This window comes from Centroberyx affinis, unplaced genomic scaffold (assembly GCF_046629955.1).
Source record: "Centroberyx affinis isolate AG114_WGS23_722 - 3 ecotype Tasmania unplaced genomic scaffold, CSIRO-AGI_Caff_v1 ptg003711l_1, whole genome shotgun sequence".
Classification (NCBI taxonomy): Eukaryota; Metazoa; Chordata; class Actinopteri; order Beryciformes; family Berycidae; genus Centroberyx; species Centroberyx affinis.
In genome coordinates, this window is record NW_027281601.1 from 447,898 (window position 1) to 467,500 (window position 19,603).

Here is a 19,603-nt window from a genome sequence, read left to right on the forward strand (position 1 = left end):
ACTGTGTTTGCATGCATGTGCAGGTACAGATGACAACAGAAGTCATATTTAATGTAGAAAGTGTATTTTTATTATTTCAAACTTCACCTTACACCCAATAAGGTATTCACCTCACGCCTGTCTCCCTCCCCCTCTCTCCCATGTCATTTCTCCTGTCTCCAAACATTACTCTGAACTTGTCACATTGCATGTTGATGCCATATTCTCCTTTAAAGATCGGGAGAAGTATTTGCAGATGGGTTAAAAGAGTTAAAAGCATTAAGATATCAGAGAGAGAGAGAGAGAGAGAGAGAGAGAGAGAGACAGGTATGAAGAAAAACTTAGATGTGTGTGCCCCTCTCCCCAGCCCCGCCCACCCCCTAATGCAACCCCCTGTCTAAATGGAACCAACAAAACAATCATTGGCTGGTTATTTACATGCACAGTATCCCCACTGCTCCCCCCACAGACACACTAATGCCCAATCCCAAAGCCATCTACATCCCTAGTCAACAGCATAACATCTAGGGTGACTTCTTCCTGAAAACAAAATATCCGCAGCGTTGGACCTTTGACCTCTGCAACAGATGCAATCTTGGCCTTTGAGGTGCCCCGGCACTTTCAGGAATTCTTCCTTTTCAAAGGTACACCAGCTTTGTTTTACCAAGATCCACGTGATAGAGGAGGACCAGGGCTGTAACACAAAAACTCAAACATCCAGTGGCCTGCTGGTCCTGGACAATAGTGATTTTAAATCGAGCAGGAGGAGGGAAAGATTGCTTTGGAAATGGTAATTGTAAGACTGCTCTAGTATGACATCACCACATTCTAAAACGACAATATGTAGGAGCCGTGCCTCTTTATTATTATGTGACCCCCCCTCCCCCTTCCCACCCTCACCCACACTCACACACACACACACAAACACACAAAAAATGCACAGGGGCACCACGCGTTAAGAGTCCAGGGTGCCACCACTGAGCACCAGCTAGTTCTGTGGAGTTACACATGTATACACACACACACACACACCGCACACACACTTGTGGGAGTGTGGAGAGCTGGTAGTTTAGTGAAGTGTGTCCTTGGTGTCCCCAGCTCTCCTCCTTTGTTGCTCCCTCCGCAGATGCCCCATTTCCCTCCTGTACCACCCCCTCCTCCATCATATTACCACCTGGCATGCTGGTTCATCCCTGAGCTCTATACATTCTATTCAGGGTTGTTTTACTCTTTCTCGGACACACACACACATACACGCACGCACACACACACGCACACACACATGCGCGTGCGCACACGCACGCACAGACATCTCTCCCTCTGGGTGGGGTAAGTCCATTCCTCGGTAGAACTGTGACACACACAGAGTGAGTGTTATCAGGGCGACCGCGTTCCATCCACAGTGACACCGTCAGGGTTTGGCCTGAAGGGGGCGCTACCAACACCTAACCAGCCCTGGGACACAGAGGGGGTCAGACATCAATATTGTTGTACTTTGATATGATCACACAAGTGATACACTGATACGTAATACTGAGAATATTATAACAGTGATTAGAAGATCAAGAAGAGGGAGAATAATTTATTTGTAAAGAAAGTTATTTATATTATTTTATATAAAAATATACATACTGATATGTGATGTATGTGTGTATATATATGTGTGTAACTTACGTGTAAAGAGGCTGCAGTTGCAGATGAGAGGACTTCTGAGGCGGCTGGTAGCCATAGGAGTCAAAGCCACCAATGAAATCAACTTTGACATGAGAGGAAGAAAAGAGAGGATATTATTCCTCTTTCCCTTAAATTAGTCTTTTTTTTTTACCAAGCATTGTATTTCAATATGACATTCTATTTTGACATCAAAATCCATTAAGGCATCACATTGTATCATAATGCATTCAGTACACCATTATGACACTGTAAACCATTGTGACATGAGAACCTGTAGAGACACACCAATATATCTTTCTCACTGCGTCTATGTCACCAATACATCATTCTCATCTTCCTCACTCAATTCTGAGGACTGATACAGTCCCTTATTTTTACTCCTCTAGATGATATAAATCAATTTTTCTCCAGAACAAAGATCTGACATTTTTCTAATAACATTAATAAAAAGATATTTTTTATTATTATTAGTGGTAGTACTATTGCTGTTGTGTTGTTATATTTGCATTCCACTTCTCTTATCAAACTTCTTCTATGTGTGAAAAAGGTAGAAAATCACTTGCTTTGCAACATGTTATACATGGTACTCAATGTCACATTTTACCACTGGGGAAATTTTCCTATCATACAAATACCCAATTTTCACTTGTATCGGACTAATCTGTTACCAATGTGGGTATCGGTGCATCCCAAAAGAACAATAATGCATGTCATTGTGACATCAAGTTAATTATAATACAACATGAATATCACTATGATTATTCTAATTATAACATCACAGCTCATTGCGACATGCAAACCATTTAGAAACACACACACTTCTGAGATCACACTCTATTATGACATGACATTCCATTCATTTTCTAGGTAGTTAAGCTTGTGATGTCACACTCTGTCTATAGCACTTCATTTCCTTCTCTGAGTGAGAGCGAGAAACTCAAGAGAGGCAGACAGGGAAACAAAGCGTTCAGACAGACAGATGGCACACTCAAGCCGACAGACAAGCACCAGCCAGCAGACAGACGGACTCTCTGATAGGAATATTCCAGCAGACATCTCGAATATTCCCCACAGATGGAGCGCTCGGATCGCCCACAGGGAATCCTCTACACTCATATCTCTCACCGTGACTCAAGCAGAGAAAACAATAAGCTAACAGCACTCACACACACAGCGATGGATCGCTCAAACAAAGGCACTCTCACAGATATGATATAAGTAAAACTGATCGGCCGCACAAGGCGCGCGAATAGACAAAACAAGCCTTAGAATAAGACAAAAGCACTCACAGCTGTCCTCGTCATCCTGGAAGACTTTGCTCACGTAGCAGGCGTATACAAAGCCGAAGAGCTGTGAGAAAAGAGATTGACAGAAATAGGGAGATGATCGCTTTCCACACTGATTCATTGCTGAGTTGAGTGTGTTGGACAATTGTGCTGTGATCCCAATTACAATTTTTATTTTTCCTTTGTGGAGGGTTGAGCAGTAACATGATGATGTTTCATTGTATTTATATTTTTCCAGCTGTGCGTACCACTGCAGCAAAAATAATAAATTAATTTGTGTGTGAGTGTGTGCGTCCCTATTAGAGTGTGTGTGACACTTACAGCCAATAGGATCTGAAGGGCTGAACTCAGCACCTCGATGTACTGGTAGTCAAGGAGACACCCGGAGACAGTGATGACATGGTGGTCATCAGGGGCGATACGAGAGTCTAGCACCGGTGTTACCAGGCAACCAGGACCATGCTCCATCCACCAAGAACGATGAAGGGATGTGTTGAACGTCATGAGAAAGTCCCTGTCCTGCGCACACACACACACACACACACACATATCCATACAAGAACACACACAGTTGCATTAGGGCTACTGCCTGGGTGGCTGATGGCATTTCACACAAGTACATAAGCACACACACGCACGCGCACACACACACACACAGAGTTTACCTGAGACAGGTGTCCAACCTCCAGGTAGAAACAGATGATGAAGGAGTTCCAACCCACCCAAAGGACCAGCCACACTGCATACTAAGAAAAACATACAACAAGAGATCAGTGTGTGTGTTTGTGTATGAGTATGACTGTGACAATGCATACAAGTGTGTGTCCATACCCATTTTGTGTCCCAAGTTTGAACTAAAACAAATGCATAGTAGGCTACACCCAAAACAGAACCCTTAAGTCAAGATGGCGGGAGATGGGAGCTGTGACACCAACCGATGGCGAGGGATACTCACAAAGATGAGGTATCTGGAGCGGAACTGCACAGTGCCAAACATGCCCAGGATGACCGCCATGATGTGGAGGAAGTTGGCTAGGATGGGAGCCCACTGGTAGCCCAGAAAATCAAACACCTGCCTCTGGAGCGCTGCCACCTAGGGTACAGGAGGGAGGGGAGGGGAGGGGGGTGTCACATACACACATTAGGAAAAGGCACATATATAGAAACACACATGCAAACACACACTCACAAAAACAATCATACACACACACTTACAAGTAATCAAGGGTTTCCACGCTCATAAAACACGCCCCCCCACCACCACCACACACACACACTGTGACAGGGACACACATACACAGGTCTGCCGCAGTTGTTTCCATGGTAACTGCCTGGAGCACCAGCCAGCCCAGTCACTGTAAAAGAGGAGCACCCCCCAAAAGCTCCCCCAAACTAATGAGAATCTATGGGCCGAATCCCCCTGCCACACAACAACACATCAGCCCCAGCAAACAATAGCCTCGACAGATAGCTTTCACACCAGCATCCCTGCCCGCATTACACTCACTACAGAAATAGCCGACATGGTCTCATATTACACACTTATTACATTTTGGAGGAATAGAATCAAGCTATTTTGAGAAACAAGGAACATCTAAGCTTAACTCTAGAATGGAGACCAGATGGGGAAGAGGGCCTCCCTTGTTCCTCTGACACTACTTTTAAAAGTCTGTAAGTCTTTATATCCACATGGTTATGTCAGAATAGGGCTATCTCCCCTCTCTCTCCTTTTCTCTCTCTTACACACACACACACACACACACTAAACATATACAGACCTCTCTCACACCACAGCGCTCCCCTGCCCTGCTCCCTCTCTTTCAAAGACACACACACCCTTGGTTAATGCCTGTAATGTGGCATGCCACCCCAACAGCTGCAGCTCAAAGCTTCTAGTGTGACTGTACAGAGGGGCCGCACAAAAAGGCCTGATTACAATGTGTGTGTCTGTAGCACGCTGGTCTAATTATATCTTTTATGGCGAGTGAGTTGAAAGACAGGGTTAACACACGCGCGCACATGCACGTGCGCACACACACACACACACTCACCAACTGCAGCGAGCATATCACCATCAGCGTGCATCTCCCATCGCACTTCCCCATCTTGGAGGGCTCAGGACGCGGCTTGGGGCCGCGGAGGCTCCGGGGGAAGGACGGGTCCCCGGTCAGATCCAGACTGCCTGACCGTCTCAGCTCACACCATTCCCGGCTGAACAACCCCCTCAAGGCCGCCTCCTCCTCCTGGAACGCTGGTCTGGCGCTTCCAGTCAAACTGAGTGACCCATCTTGACCGCTGGCTTTGTCGGTAAATATGAGTCGCGGGCGGTCGTGGGTTTTCAGGAAGGAGAGGAGGGGGTGGGGGGTCCGATTCACGCCGAGGTCTGCGGTCCGACCACCACCGACTACCGAATCACCTCGGCCACACCTTCCGGAGAGGGGACACACAAAGGCACAAAGAGAGACGGAAAGCTGTCATAATCTGCCCCGGGCTACAGACAGAAATGAGCATCATATGATACCGGATCACACGGGGGAGGTGGGGAGGAGGGAACCGACCCTTCGGCGTTACTACGGCTAGGCTACATGCAGTCTGCTACGGACACAAAGCAGCTCGTTGTGACTCACGGTTTTCTAGGAGTGGAAGAGTCCTCCTTCCCCCCGTCCCGATCTTCTTCTCCTCGAGCTGTTCAGGATAAATAAGTCAAGTAAACGGGTGGATCTGTACACCGGTACCGAGGTTTCGGACCGGGGAATGGGCTCCTCCGCTCCGTCTCGCGGCGTCTTTGTCAACAATCGGTGCCGGGGCGGGCGCAGGAGGAGCCGGGGGGGAAGAGAGAGGAGGGGGTGGGGGCTCTCAGTCACCGCGACCCCCTCGAGGAGGAGCTGCCTGGATTCTGCAGCCCCGCGTGCGTGCGTGCGTTCGTGCGTGCGCGCAGCCGAGGAGCACCGCGAGGCGTTCGGGAGGAACACAAAAGAAACGGGGGCTCGCTGTGGAGGCGAGCCAGACAACCGAAAATAATCAGTCAAAACAGCAGTCTAATCGCCTCCCACTACCACAGAACCTGAACAACGATTACACAGAAGGCATCACGTCCCGCATTGCCGCTGGAGACGCGGCCTGCGGCTCCGGACAGTTACAGTCCAGAGGGGGAAAAGCACAATTAACAGCCTTGTTTAATGTCATCTGTCTGCCATGAGGCGTATGACAAAAAGTGAGAAAGTTGGCCATGCAGCTATAATGGACTACATAATTTCAGTGATGAAAGTAAATGAATGGTAAACTACAACCTCCAATTGGTCATCGCAAGGCCAACGACCATCAATGTAACACAAAATCAATATTTTCAGAAAATCTTTAAAATGCCCCTTCTTTACATAACTCACATCAGTTTATACTTTCAATCTCGCATTATAGAGATCATGACAGCCGAAGTGTGGTTCAACGCTATTCCTCACATAAAAAGGTGGCTAAACAGAAAGTTTTTACCCTTAACTATACCCTGCTATTGTTAAAAATAATAGTCCCAAGTTTATACTGCAGTGTATAAATAACTCAAGAATATCAAATTGCAAAATCAAAGCCACAATTAACTCGGTGAATCAGCATGTTTATGGTGCAATTAGACTGGGCAAAGACATCAGTGGCTTCATTCACATACATCCCAGTAACTCTTAATAGTTCTAATTTACCCTTCTTCTAAATAAATTGAGCTGACTCGCATAATATATCAGCTAGACTGTTAAAAGTGGCAGTGATGAAACTTCCGTGAGTGTTATTTTAAATGTGCATAAACAGTTTAGTCCTTCAGTTCAACAGCTTGCCTGTTCTTCACTCAGGTTTGGAGGATAAAGCAGTGGCAGCTTGCATGTAAACCTACTGTGTGAACACAGAGAAGCATCAGAAGGACAAAAGGATCCAACAAGCTGTTTTCACAGATTGAGTTTATTAAAAAGGAAAAAAAATCTAATAATCTTGGGACTGAACATAATAAACTCAAAACACACATCCTGAGGTTGTTCCAAGACAAGCTGAAGCGTATAAAATTACAGAGACTGATAGCCCACTCTGGAACACCACCCATCCAGCTCCAGAGCAGGACACTCACTGACAAACACACACACACACACACACACACACACACACACACACACCCCCTACTGAATTTCTCCCATGTAGAGCCGTTTATCACTGGAGCCAGACAGCACTGTTTGGAGAGAAAAACAGACACAGATAACAATTTAACTATTTATTCCCGTTTTATAACAATCAATTTTTCCACTAAGACAAGTTTGAGCTGAAAACAAATAACCAGCTAAAATTTAAAATGTTGAGGTAAAATTAGAGAAAACAGTGCAGAGAGAACAAGAGAGGGCGGTGATCACTATATTCTGACTAATAATAATGATAATTCTAACCCATAACAAAATGACCCCCCCAAACTCCCTTCTAGAGTTAAACTTAGCTCAGTTTCTTGTATCTCCAAATAGCTCCGTTCTATTCCTCTAAAATTTAATAAGTGTGTAATAGGAGATTATAGCAGTTGCTGCTCTCACCTATAGGCTCCTCTGGGTGGAAGGCCACTTCATTGACAGAGCCAGCGTGGCCTGGCAGCTTGTACAGGATTCTGCGGGACGTGGTGTCCCAAACATACACAAATCTATAAAGAAAACACACATACACACACACACAATGTGAGACATCGCAATGCCAAGACATACTGATAATGAATATTTATTGTATCTTTTATTGTTGTGCATTTTGTACTATGTATTCTTATGTCATGCTTTTGTTTACGTTTTAAGACCAAACATGTTTGTTTGTATGCATATTTATACTTCCTGTAACACAAGAATTTCCCTGAACAAGGATAATAAGTTAGTAATAGGTCAAGGTAGTATACCTTGACCTATTACTAATGTGTGTAATACAATCTGTTCAATTGATGTGTGTGTGTGTGACGTTGCTTCTTACCGGTCGGCTGAGCCTGCAGATATCTTACTGCCGTCAGTAGACCATGAGCACCTCAGCAGATTCTAAAAGACAGGACCGGATGTTAGAAGTATAACTCATTATAATTCATTACCATGACACAAGCATTCTACACATGTGACTTAATATACCAAATGGAGAGGATAGGCACAGTGAAGTTTTACAGCATTTCTTTATTGGATAGTACAGGAGAGAGGGACAGGAAAGGCAGGGAAGGATAAGAGGGGATGCAAAACAATGGTGGTCGGCAACTGGACTCGACAAACTCACACAGCCAGTAATGGTATTGGATATCTGCCTGATACAAAGCTAAAAAATAGTATTGTATTGGAGAATTTACACAAGATTAAAATCCAGTACCAACGGCCACGTGCTGCGGGTCAGAAATGAATGCAAATGCCCTTTTTGCAAAGAAGGATGTTGTAAGCAGAAAAAGGAAAAAAAACTACATCTCAAAACATATATTTGTGCCTCAGTGACTACAAACTCATGCTCCAAGACTATACTGCTCAGTAAAAATAATTTGCTCCTTAGTATCCAGTGATAAAATGTATTACTCTGGATTGTATCTACAGTAAAAAAAAAAGTGGTGTCAGTGCAACCCTAAGTGCAAGTATACTGCATGCGAGGGCCAGAAAGTTATTTTCTTACCTTCTCAAAGTTGTGAACATTCCCCTGGAAAATCTTCACACATCTCTCCTTGGGCGCGAATGGTCGAACGTCCCAAATACGCACTACACACGGAGACATACACAAAAATTTAATACAAGAACTCACCCAGATTAAATTCACACTCTTATTAAATGATGAAAGGCATGTGTTGCACCCAAACCCTACCGGTGTTGTCCATCGAGTTGGAGAGGAGGTAGGATCCCTCGGAGCTCAGGCTGAGTCCAGTGATTGAGTCTCCATGGCCGTGCATACTGTAGATCAGCTTGTTCTGCCTCAGGTCCCACACCTGCACAGCACACACAACAGGTTTTGAGAATTTATAAAAAAAATTAATCACATATAAAAAGGTGTATCTACAAAAAAAAAACACTAAATACAGTAAAACATTAATCTGACAGAGATCACACTGTAAGTAAGTCAATTTTGAGTTTCTATTCATTTATACTAATACTTTTCCATGACAGCTAGCATGATTTCTCTGATCAATATTTGTCTATCTATCTATCTATCTATGCACAAGTGTCACAGTTTTGTTGAACAGCTGATTTGAATGGCTCAGATCTTTCTTTGACTGACTACATCCATCAATGAGGACCTCCGTACTCCAGAAATGTAAAATTTGCATTTCAGTTATTCCCAACATAACCTGATTTTCCAGCAGCCAAGCTTGATAGTGATCATTTCCATGACATTTTCAAATAATTTAAATAATAATTTTGAATATGTATAATTTCCTAGAACTTTTCCAGGCCAGCAAATTCAGTTTTTAAACTTTGTCACTTTTCCAGGTTTTCTGTGACTGTTGGAAGCTGGTACCTTGATGTCGTTGTCGATGCCTCCCGACAGGATCTGATCACTGGTGTCGTTGAAGGTGACAGCCAGCACCTGATAGGTGTTCTGGAAAGTGTGGATTGCCCCCTTCTTACGGATGTCCCACAGCTATACACACACACACACACACACACACACAGAAATACACACAAAATCAAGATCAGAACCATAAAGGTTTCACAACAACAGTCAAACAGTAACATTCAACATGAATTAATAACAATAAACGAGTGGGCCCTTAGTGGTTTCCCCAAAATAATCTTACTACAAAGTCGATTTGGTCTCATTGGATTTCAACAGCACAAAAACCGTTTTGCTCTCACACACACACCATGTTCTTGTTTTGAGCCCAGCTCTGAACTCTCAAATCTCATTCCCTATCTTCACCATCTTTCCTGTCTCTTTCTACTGTTCACAATCAAAATAAGAGAATATTTGAGGTAAGAATAATGTAATATTTAAGATAAGCTTACAAATCCATTAAAATAACGATTGTTATTTTGTGAACACAAAGCTCCCACCACTGGAACCACGTGTGTGCTGCCAATTATCCAGGATCAAATTCCACCAGAGCTTGACCAAATCTCCCTACAGGTCAATGGAGTTTCATCTAATCTAACTGGTAGCTGGAAGTCTCACCTTGACCGTCCCGTCGTCGCTGCCGGTGCAGACCAGCTGGGGGCCTCGGCGGGCCGGGTAGCAGGAGTTAACGAAGGAGGTGTGGCCCTTCAGACGCTTGATCCTCTCGCCCGTCTCGCTGTCCCACACGCCTACAGTCTTGTCCGTGCTCGCTGAAAACAGCATGCTAACACACAAGGAAAGAAAACACACGTTCAATCAATCAATCCCACGCTGTATTTATCATTTATCACTGAAACATAGATGCTGGCACCTTATGTGTGTGTGACCCATGTATTAGGAAGCATTAGTAAGTCTGAAACACCTGTTGCCAACTCTCTCATCTGGCTAAGAACTTTTATCTAATGGGAAATGTGTGTTGCTCTCCATGGAGCACAGATGATAGCATGAGCAGAAACCACAGAACTTGAATGTATAGAAAAGACACTTCCTGGTGTATCATGGTAATTTCCTTTGGTAAACCTAACATGGCTTCCATAGAATTTTGATAATGTCATGGAAATGAACTTTGTTTCATGTGTGGACAGAACATGAGACTCAGACAGTTCTCATGCAATTGCCATAGTAACACATCAGCTTTTTGAGTCTCGTGCGTTCAACATCCGGGATTTCCAAGTCGGCTGCTAAAAAGCGTTGCATTCATGTGCTATTTTGTCAGACACGCAAACCCAGAAGACATACAATAATCAAACATGGACCTCCTGCAGCTTAACTAGCTAATCTGACAAATGTCATTCATTCAACAATTCTTTTTTTTCCTTGTTGAGAAGGTTAAAGTTCACCATTTCATCATGACTCAGAAGCTTGGGTAGCAAAATTTGGAGGGTGTTTACGTGAAATGTCCAACTAGGAAATTAGTTTCTCATATATGCGATAGTAAATAAATGCACAATCCTGCATCAAATCAACACTGATTACCACAGCAACATTATCAAACATTCTATGGCAGCCATTGTAAGTGTACAAGTGTCCAAATGACCATTCACATTGCACATTGTATTTGCCTTGTGTATGAAATGTGCTATATAAATAAAGTTTGCTTACCTTGCCATTCAAGAGTGTAGATTTGAATGGGAATGACTGTTCGATGATTTCAAATTCTGAGGCAAATGTTTATTCTTCTAGATAGGTTTAGCTAATTTTTTGATGGCTGATTTGCTTACCAATTTTTCTCAATTGAAGCTGCTAATAGCCAATATTTGGTGCCAATCTCAGATTTTTATCAAATCTTGGCAAACTGATATATCAGTCTAACCCTACTTATTGCCATTTTTCTTTCTTTCTTTCTTTTTGTTTTTGCACTCACATCTTTAAGTTTGTTACTATGATGTTACTATTTTAGAAATAAGTGTGATAATTTAGGCTAGATTTTTGTCCAGCTATTAGTTGGCAGTGAGCAGAAATTATACGTTTGACGTTATACTATACTGTGATTCATACCCGCCATCTGTGTTGTAGTGCAGCTCCATCACTGCTCCACTGTGGCCCTTCAGCGTGGCAAAGTTTTCACAATCTCCATACACGTTCCACATCACTGCAGCAAGGAAAGACAGCGCTGGACAAGTTATTCACAGAAACTTGCAGTGTGTACGAATCTGGACGTGGATGTGTGAGATTGAGGGCCATCTACTGTCAATACTAGTTTAAATGTGAGGGTTAATGTCTTACATATGAGCCTGTCAAATCCTGAGGAGGCCAGCGTGGCTCCGTTGGGGTGAAACTTGCAGCAGTAGACCTCTCCGTCGTGGCCAGACATCAGCATGATGGGAGCCTGGAGGCTGGAGCTCCGCGGGGGACCCTGGGGAGAAAACACCACGTCTTCAACTGTCATGTATTATGTCTTTCTGACCCTAACTATACACACATCTAGACACATCACTGACTGGATGTGAATGCATGCAAGTTTTTGAACATGGCTGGATTAATTCAGCACAACATCATATTATTTACTGCTTTTACCTTTATATTTTTTCCTTCCCTGCTGATACATTTAGGAAGCTTGTTAGCAGCCTATTCAACTAAGAACAGAAGTCTTTTGATCATTTCAAACAAACAGCTACTTGTAAGCATCCGATTTGGTTTTCCATACCATGGCCACGAGTTGTTGGGACTGAGCCGCGGCGACCAGCTCCGTGCGGGGCCGCTTCACCCCGGTAGGCACCACGGCCATGTCCGCTGCTCTCTTCTTCGGCTCGATCATCCCGGGGAACAAGAATAAACAGCCTATGTACTGATATTTTGTACTTTTATTCACCGAAATGAATGAACTTCTTTCGTGGAAGAACGCCGAGCTAAGTAAAACCAGCGAAGAACAGAGAAAGGGCACTTCCGGGAATGCTAAGACTTGTGATTGGTCGAGGTTTGCGCCGACGCCGATGATTGGTTGCCTTACTTGTTGACAAACTCACTTGCACCGGATGTAATACCAAAACGAATCTGCTAACACGCAAGGTAACAATACATTTATTTTTTTTCTTGTACATGTACTATGTAGCGTAATATTGTGCAGCAGTGGTGTAGCTGTTTGGGACTGGAATAACCCATTCCGTCTCTCTTTGCCGGGTCGACAGAGCTAGCTAGCTCGTGTTTAAAATGTTAGTTAGCTACTGCGACCAGTGAAAGAACAACATTATTTCCCTCACACATTACCCGGCCCGTGCCATTTTGCCACTAACTTGTAAGTGGAAAGGAGGCAATTATATTATATTGCAATAGTTTTATCTTCTGTCCCAGGGCTTCTGAAAACTTTTTCATACAAACAATCCCACATAAATTCACCAGACTATCATTTATCCCAAGAACTGCTATGTGAGGAGATTTTACCCGGGGGTTTCCCATCTGAGTAGATTTGTTTCCCGCGACCCCCACCTTTTTTAAAGATTTATTTTAGGCATTTTTTGCTTTATTGATAGAGACAGTGTGAGAGAGAGAGAGACAGGAAGGTATGGGAGAAAGAGAGGGGTGGACATGCACCAAATGACCGCGGGCCGGTTTCCGGGGGCCCACCGGGGCGCCTCGACCCCCACCTTTTGTTTCAAGAGAAACACTGGGCGATACCAGTGGAGAGTGAAAGCTAACAGTGATTTGTATGCATTGTTCCATTGTGCTAACTACTAGGAAATGTAATATTTGTGAAATTAAATTACTCTTAATTTTGTTTAGGGTCCTCCTAAGGTCACCTGGAGGTCTCTACCACTTTGAGAACCTCTTTACAGACTGAGTGTGTATACATACACTGTATATCTGCAGTCTACCTCCATTGAGACGATGTCTGACTCCGATGGCCCACCCCCGGAGCCTGCTGGGCTGGACGGTCTACCACCCATATTCAGCATTGCCAAAGGAGAGGTGGTCTCTGTGCAAACCTATGGAGCCTTTGTCCGGCTGCCAGGTTACAAGAAGGAAGGTGGGTAGAAAGACCTGCTTGTGTGTCTTACTCCTTTGAGGGAAGGTTTTTGTGCAGTTGTTTTTGGATTTCATAGCTTAACAACTAACTCCCTTCCTTACACATACAGGCCTGGTGCATGTGAGTGAGATGTCGGCCTCGCGGGTTGAGAATGCTTCAGAAATCGTTGATGTGGGGGAACAGGTGTGGATCAAAGTCATCGGGAGAGAGGTAACCACACACATACACACACACACAGAATTGTATGTAAAACCCAATCTCAGTGTAGTTCGAGCATGATAACTGTAGCTCTGTCTTTTGCGCCTCAGATTCGGGGTGATAAGGTGAAGTTATCGTTCTCAATGAAAGCTGTCAATCAGGGAACAGGGCGGGACTTGGACCCCAACAATGTTATGGCAGAGTAAGTGCTTACAGTTTTACTATGCTGTGTGTCTGTGTCTGTGTGTGTGTGTGTGGGTGCACTTGTGTGTCTGTGTGTGTGTGTGGGTGCACTTGTGTGTCTGTGTGTGTGTGTTATTACTGTCACTGTGTGTGTTTCTAGGCAGGACGAGAGGCGGCGCAGGCAGTTTAGAGACCACACAGGCAGGAGGATCACACTGGAGGCTGTACTCAACACAACATGCTCAAAGTGTGGCTGCAAGGGTAAGACCACAACATGATCAGTCGTATCGTGAAAAGGCAAAAAGCACTAATGCTAGAGATGCAGACTGCATCTCATCACTCAATTATTACTCTTTTCAGGTCACTTTGCTAAGGACTGTTTCTCTGCTCCGGGGTTGCAGTACGCCCTTTTGCCTGAAGAGGACGATGAAGTGCCACAACAGCAGCAGCAGCAGCAGCAGCCCTCCACTGGCACGCCACAGCAAGACTCAGACAAGAAGAAGAAGAAAAAGAAGGTGAATACGTAACTGCTAATGTCGTCGGTGGCTCTCACTTACTTATTTTCTCAGCTCTCCTCCACCTCTCTTCTTCTGTCTCTTGGGGGTGAGGCATTTGTCAGCCTTGTGTGTGGAGCAGCCTAAGTGGTTAAAGGCCAATGCAAAGCTGCCCTCACTTTTCCAATGCAGTAACCATGCCTCTGGTCTGTAAGCACAATAACGCATGTGTTTGGGGTTTGAAGCATGCTTGATTTTCACATATTTTTGCAGCAACATGTTCAAGCTCCTTTTATTGCCACACAGCCAGGCAGGTGGCACCTCATTAGAGCTTAACTCCGCTCTACACTGTTAACTCTTCTTTATTCATCCCTCCTCTCATCCGTTTATCCTCCAGGAGAAGAAGATGAAGAAGAAGAGGAAGAGGGAGAGAAAGGAGTCGGAGAGTGACAGCAGCAGCAGTAGCGACAGCAGAGCCAAGAGGGGGCGCCGTGATCACACTCACGACAAAGAGGACAGAAAAAAGAAGAAACACAAGAAACACAAATCGCACAAACACAGCTGAGAGGGGCACAGGCACACACAATCCAAACACATACATGCACACACACACACACACACACTCATACACACACACACACACACACACACACCTACACTCATACACACTGCAGCTATCAGACAGATGCAGATGGAGCAGAAGGGGAAGTGGGTAGAGACAGACAGACATCCTCCTGGTTGTCCTGTCATGGTCTCACCACCACTACCGCTCACTAGAAATCTTCATCCGTTTTGCTTTAGTCCCTTGTGTTGACACATTGATATATTCTTTTCTGTCCCTGTGAGCTTCAATCGCGTTTGGAAGCCTATTTAGACCCCCTATCGAGTTTCACAAAGCAAAGGGGGTCAAGAAGGAAAGCACTGGAAAGAATAAAATCAGGATACAATCCTGACTTGTCCTGGAGTTACCTCTCTCACGGGGGGGGGGGGGAGTTCACAGATCATAAGTAACCAGATAGGTGTAAGCAATATGGCAGCAGACTGCTGTCCCACTTGGAAATCCAGATATTTGTTTACATCTATCCGGTTTCCTAAGATCTGACAAATCCATTAAACAGAAGTGAGGCGGGTCAAGCCCTCTTGGGGGGATAAGACATGAAATACTTGAAATAACATTCACAGAGAGCTGCACACCCACACATAGGAAGTAGTATAGACACAAACAGGAAGTGTATGCAGCACAGGAGAGGCTCACCGGAACCTCATACTATGGTGATATCCTGAGTCGGCCCGCCTCTTATTGTCTGTTTGTGTGCATGTTCGCGTGTGTGTTTGTGCGTCTTACCTCTCTGGTCAAGCAAGGTCTGCTCACGGTATGCATGGCCCCCTTCCTGCATGTCGACTGTTAACTCCATTAAAACCTTTTTTTTAATGGTCAAATGCTTCTTGATTTCTTTGTTCCTGGACTTTGAACTCATAATGTTTTTTGGAGAAGTCAGCCCCGGAGGGACCAAGACAAACACACACACACTCACATATTCTCCAGGGTCATATTGAGTTTTTTGGGTTCAGGTAGGGTGAGTGTCTCAGGTTCTCATATAGGGAAGAGGGCGCAGGACTGAGGGATTTATACAATGTGGACTTCAGGTTGAGTCATGCCCCTTTTTACTCAGAAAATGGTCCGACCAGCTCTTTTTTCTGAGAAAGATGAACCTGATATGGTTATGTCAATGCAAGACTACATAAGGAGTCATGTGGAATTGACTTCTTGATTTGTGAGTTGTTTTTGACCTTGTTTCCAAACTTCCACATGTAGGATCATGCAGTGATAGATGAACACTGTGTGGATGTTGATGAGCAGTCGGCGGTATGGCTACATGGTTTACACAACTAACTCTAACCCTAACCCTGACCAGGCTTGTAACAATGGCTCAACACAAACCCAGTACACTGACCTAGCAAAGACCTCCATTCATTGGTTAATCTGACAATTCTTTAATTTCTTGCATCCACCTGTCAGTTATTTGGAAAGCTACACTGGGCAGATATACAAGAATTTGATGTGGTCAGGTAAACATTATGTGTGATCCTGAACTTTCATTGTGGACTCATGATACATAATTGCACATAATCACAAAGATCAACGATCTAGAGCTGCAACGATTAATCGATTAGTTGTCAACTATTAAATTAATCGCCAACTATTTTGATAATCGATTAATCGGTTTGAGTAATTTTTTAAGAAAAATAAGCTTCTTAAATTTGAATATTTTCTGGTGTCTTTACTCCTCTATGACAGTAAACTGAATATCTTTGGGTTGTGGACAAAACAAGACATTTGAGGACGTCATCTTGGGCTTTGGGAAACACTGATCCACATTTTTCACCATTTTCTGACATTTTAGAGACCAAACAACTAATCGATTAATCGAGAAAATAATCGACAGATTAATCGACAATGAAAATAATCGTTAGTTGCAGCCCTACAACGATCGCTCACTATCCATAAAATCAATAAGATTTCTTAAGTGTTGGGCTAGACTTTTGGATGTTGTATTGATTTGATTTAATGGATCGGGAGGGATTGCTGCCATGGCATTGAGATTACATAGGGTTCATGCTCTCTTGTGATCAATATGAGAAGTCTGTGTGGTAATCAGTGTTAGGTAATAGTGCCCGGTTCAGATTGAGTTCATGTTGTGGCACCTGAGGTCAGTGTACGGTGGCCTATCTTGTCCCGGTAGAGTTTCATATAGAGGCCCCCTCACCCTGGCCCTGGCCCTGGTTGGCAGTCTGTCTTAAACACATGACACCAATCTACCAAGGGAATGATCCCAATTTAGAACGTGCACACACACACGCCTAAGGTACAAGTACAGAACGTAAACGTACACACACACACACACCTACAGGCTCCAACAAAACTTTCCTCTCACCTAGCCAGCCTAGCCACTCTTGTACGTACGCACACACTCACACACACATGGGTAGAAGCTGTTTAAGAGCTATAATTAACCTCCCCGTGATTGTCTGTAAGTGCAACTGAGACGGAAACTGTGGTCACAATGTTTGGATCCACAGAACTGTACAATAGTACTGCATTGCTGACCTCTTTAGTCCTGGTTTTCTCTCTAAGACAAGCACACACACACACACACACACACACACACACACATACACACAACCACAAATATCTAACTGTGACTCAGAGTGGAGGAGTTTTGGAACAACACTTGCAGGCATACCACAGTCAAAAGCAGAGTTCAGTTTTGAGTTCCTTATACCGGATCTTTACTACAGCCTTGGGCACAACATGGCCGCCCTGCTGAAGCTCGATGAATGGACCTTTATCTGGTGAACCTCTGACGATCTAAGTGCCAATCATAATCCAAGCAGCTGCCAGAGCAATTATTTAAATGAGTCATTTACTGCACACTTGGCAAATCAAATTCCAAAACAGATTGTGAGATTTCCATGACCAGTACTTGACAGAGAGTTTGAATAACGTGTTTTTACTGAATAGTTAATTTGAATATTCCAGCTATGTATCCGGTTAACTACATCTAACACTTTGGACGTAAGTAGGCCTTGTCAGCAATGTTTTGTTAAGGTTATTATTCCTTCACACCATATCAGCCACATTTGAACACCAGGGAAGAAAGATCCTGAACAAATTTTGGTTTGGACATTTTTTTTATTTTTCTAACTTTTCCAGGTCAGTCAATCAAACTTTTCAAATTCAAACACTTTTCCAGGTTTACTGTAACAGTAGGCACCATGCATAATCAAAAAAAAAACAGAGAGAGAGACCTGGAATTTTACAGAAATAAAACACAAATCATTGGAATTTATTCAGTGTTTCATACAGAGGAACGGCAGTATAAAGAGGAGGACAGGGACAGAGGGGGGGTCACAGTCGGCGGTGAGGTTGTCACTGGGTTCATGGAGGGACATGGAGGGAATCAGGCCCGGGCTGAAGGGGTGTTAAGGGTCTGGGACACGGGGCTTTAGCTGATGCGGGTAGATGCGTTGGCTCCACGTTGGGGATTACTAAGCCTTCACATAGTTACGTGTGCATACGACATCTCCCATTGTGAGTGTCTGTGATGGAGAGAGAAAGGAGGGTGAGCAGCCAAACCAGTGACACTTTAACACATTCATGTTCATAGAAACAAACGTAACACACACACAAATATACGCCATATATATCCATTTGGTGTCAACACTGACCAGTACAAGGGCGTTTCCGTTGACTTCCCTGACCAGACTGGTCTCTTTGCCGTTCCACTTCTGGACGTGCACCAACTTCTCTCCATCTAGTGTCACCAGGGACTGCAGACAGCAGGGAGACAAACGGGCGGTAATTACACACCAAATACATACAGGCTCATATCATCCCATCAGTGAGTGTGTGTGTGTGTATGCGAGAGAGGACAAACACGATCTCTGCACCAACATGTGCATCTGCTCTGTGTATTAAGTGTTTTTGATTCAGATTGTGAGCAGAGAGCAGTGTTGAGTCACGATGAGCCGAAAACGGGAATGGTTCCAGCCAGTGGCTCATTTCCAACAAGCCCAGCTTCATCTGCTCTGATTTTATTCCTGCTCAGCACAACTGGTTCAAATAGGCTGCTTTCTCTTTCTCTCTCTGCCTCTCTCTCTCTCTCTCTCTCATAAAACACATCTCCATCTTGAACTTAACTCTCTCCCCTCTCCTCACCACCTGTCCCTCCAGGTCTCTCCCTATCTTTCCACCCCTCTGACGCTGCTTTTGCCCTTAAACTCTACATTCTATCCCGCACACTCCTTCACCCCTCACTCCAAATTAAGATACATATTACAAAACATACATTTGAAGCAGCACCGCCTTTGGGTTTCATTTTATGGTTGCAAATTGCAACTAATCCATCTTCTCTGACTGTCACTTCTGACCTTTCCAGCCAAGTCCCAACTCGTCAAATTCAGAACAAGAATGACAGCCTGCAAGCCCCTACTCCATCCAAAAAAATACTTACGACCTGCTAAAGTCTTGAAAGTTGCTCAACCCAATTAGGACCAGGTAAACCTTCTCTATTCAAGTAAAACCTCATATTTTTTTGCCTGACAGCTTGATGTTTATCGGTCCCATTGTAAGCAGCCTGACCCCTGACCCCCTCACCTTGACCTTCCTGTCGTCGGCGGTGGTCTCGTCGAACTCCTCTCCCAGCTTGAAGTTGATCTCTGTGTTCTTGAAGGTGCTCTTGGTCTTC

The 19,603-nt window shown here is 44.3% G+C and overlaps 4 protein-coding genes across 5 annotated transcripts in view; 1 reads left to right on the forward strand and 3 right to left on the reverse strand.

The window, feature by feature from the left end:
* Window positions 1–901: 901 nt before the first annotated feature.
* On the reverse strand, window positions 902–5,721 carry nkain1 (sodium/potassium transporting ATPase interacting 1). Its single transcript, XM_071540755.1, has 8 exons — window positions 5,567–5,721; window positions 4,991–5,366; window positions 3,895–4,032; window positions 3,605–3,685; window positions 3,261–3,458; window positions 2,943–3,003; window positions 1,654–1,735; window positions 902–1,434 (listed from the first exon to the last, which is right to left on the reverse strand). The coding sequence occupies exons 2-8, from the start codon at window positions 5,042–5,044 to the stop codon at window positions 1,425–1,427; spliced, it is 624 nt and encodes a 207-aa protein (XP_071396856.1). The 5' UTR covers window positions 5,045–5,366; window positions 5,567–5,721; the 3' UTR covers window positions 902–1,424.
* A 1,157-nt stretch (window positions 5,722–6,878) lies between these two features.
* snrnp40 (small nuclear ribonucleoprotein 40 (U5)) lies at window positions 6,879–12,389 on the reverse strand. Its single transcript, XM_071540764.1, has 10 exons — window positions 12,163–12,389; window positions 11,742–11,871; window positions 11,514–11,607; window positions 10,074–10,239; window positions 9,420–9,542; window positions 8,769–8,889; window positions 8,583–8,665; window positions 7,914–7,975; window positions 7,496–7,599; window positions 6,879–7,146 (listed from the first exon to the last, which is right to left on the reverse strand). The coding sequence occupies exons 1-10, from the start codon at window positions 12,271–12,273 to the stop codon at window positions 7,097–7,099; spliced, it is 1,044 nt and encodes a 347-aa protein (XP_071396865.1). The 5' UTR covers window positions 12,274–12,389; the 3' UTR covers window positions 6,879–7,096.
* A 100-nt stretch (window positions 12,390–12,489) lies between these two features.
* Window positions 12,490–15,764, forward strand: zcchc17 (zinc finger, CCHC domain containing 17). 2 transcript variants are annotated; one of them, XM_071540760.1, is made up of 7 exons: window positions 12,490–12,524; window positions 13,236–13,479; window positions 13,589–13,689; window positions 13,788–13,879; window positions 14,021–14,121; window positions 14,221–14,375; window positions 14,752–15,764. In XM_071540760.1, the coding sequence occupies exons 2-7, from the start codon at window positions 13,341–13,343 to the stop codon at window positions 14,917–14,919; spliced, it is 756 nt and encodes a 251-aa protein (XP_071396861.1). In that variant the 5' UTR covers window positions 12,490–12,524; window positions 13,236–13,340; the 3' UTR covers window positions 14,920–15,764. The 2 variants fall into 2 exon arrangements, with proteins under 2 accessions (XP_071396861.1, XP_071396862.1); XM_071540761.1 differs by having other exon boundaries at window positions 14,755–15,764.
* A 2,270-nt stretch (window positions 15,765–18,034) lies between these two features.
* Window positions 18,035–19,603, reverse strand: part of fabp3 (fatty acid binding protein 3, muscle and heart) — a 3,624-nt gene continuing 2,055 nt past the window's right edge. The window contains exons 2-4 of the mRNA XM_071540728.1: window positions 19,513–19,603; window positions 18,585–18,686; window positions 18,035–18,455 (exon numbers count right to left, since the gene is read on the reverse strand). The exon at window positions 19,513–19,603 is cut by the window's right edge and continues 82 nt beyond it. Coding sequence (XP_071396829.1) covers window positions 18,405–18,455; window positions 18,585–18,686; window positions 19,513–19,603 — 244 coding nt within the window. The 3' untranslated portion in view covers window positions 18,035–18,404. The remainder of the gene's footprint in view (window positions 18,456–18,584; window positions 18,687–19,512) is intronic.

Coding starts and splice junctions, on each gene's coding strand:
- nkain1 (XM_071540755.1), bottom strand. CDS start 5,044: ATGGGGAAGTGCGATGGGAGATGCACGCTGATGGTGATATGCTCGCTG. Junction 4,033..4,990: donor TGATATGCTCGCTGCAGTTG/GTGAGTGTGTGT, acceptor CCTGTACCCTAG/GTGGCAGCGCTCCAGAGGCA. Junction 3,686..3,894: donor GCTCCAGATACCTCATCTTT/GTGAGTATCCCT, acceptor TGTTTTTCTTAG/TATGCAGTGTGGCTGGTCCT.
- snrnp40 (XM_071540764.1), bottom strand. CDS start 12,273: ATGATCGAGCCGAAGAAGAGAGCAGCGGACATGGCCGTGGTGCCTACC. Junction 8,890..9,419: donor GCATCGACAACGACATCAAG/GTACCAGCTTCC, acceptor TGTGCTGTGCAG/GTGTGGGACCTGAGGCAGAA. Junction 8,666..8,768: donor CAACTCGATGGACAACACCG/GTAGGGTTTGGG, acceptor CTCCGTGTGTAG/TGCGTATTTGGGACGTTCGA.
- zcchc17 (XM_071540760.1), top strand. CDS start 13,341: ATGTCTGACTCCGATGGCCCACCCCCGGAGCCTGCTGGGCTGGACGGT. Junction 13,690..13,787: donor TCAAAGTCATCGGGAGAGAG/GTAACCACACAC, acceptor TTTGCGCCTCAG/ATTCGGGGTGATAAGGTGAA. Junction 13,880..14,020: donor CCCAACAATGTTATGGCAGA/GTAAGTGCTTAC, acceptor GTGTGTTTCTAG/GCAGGACGAGAGGCGGCGCA.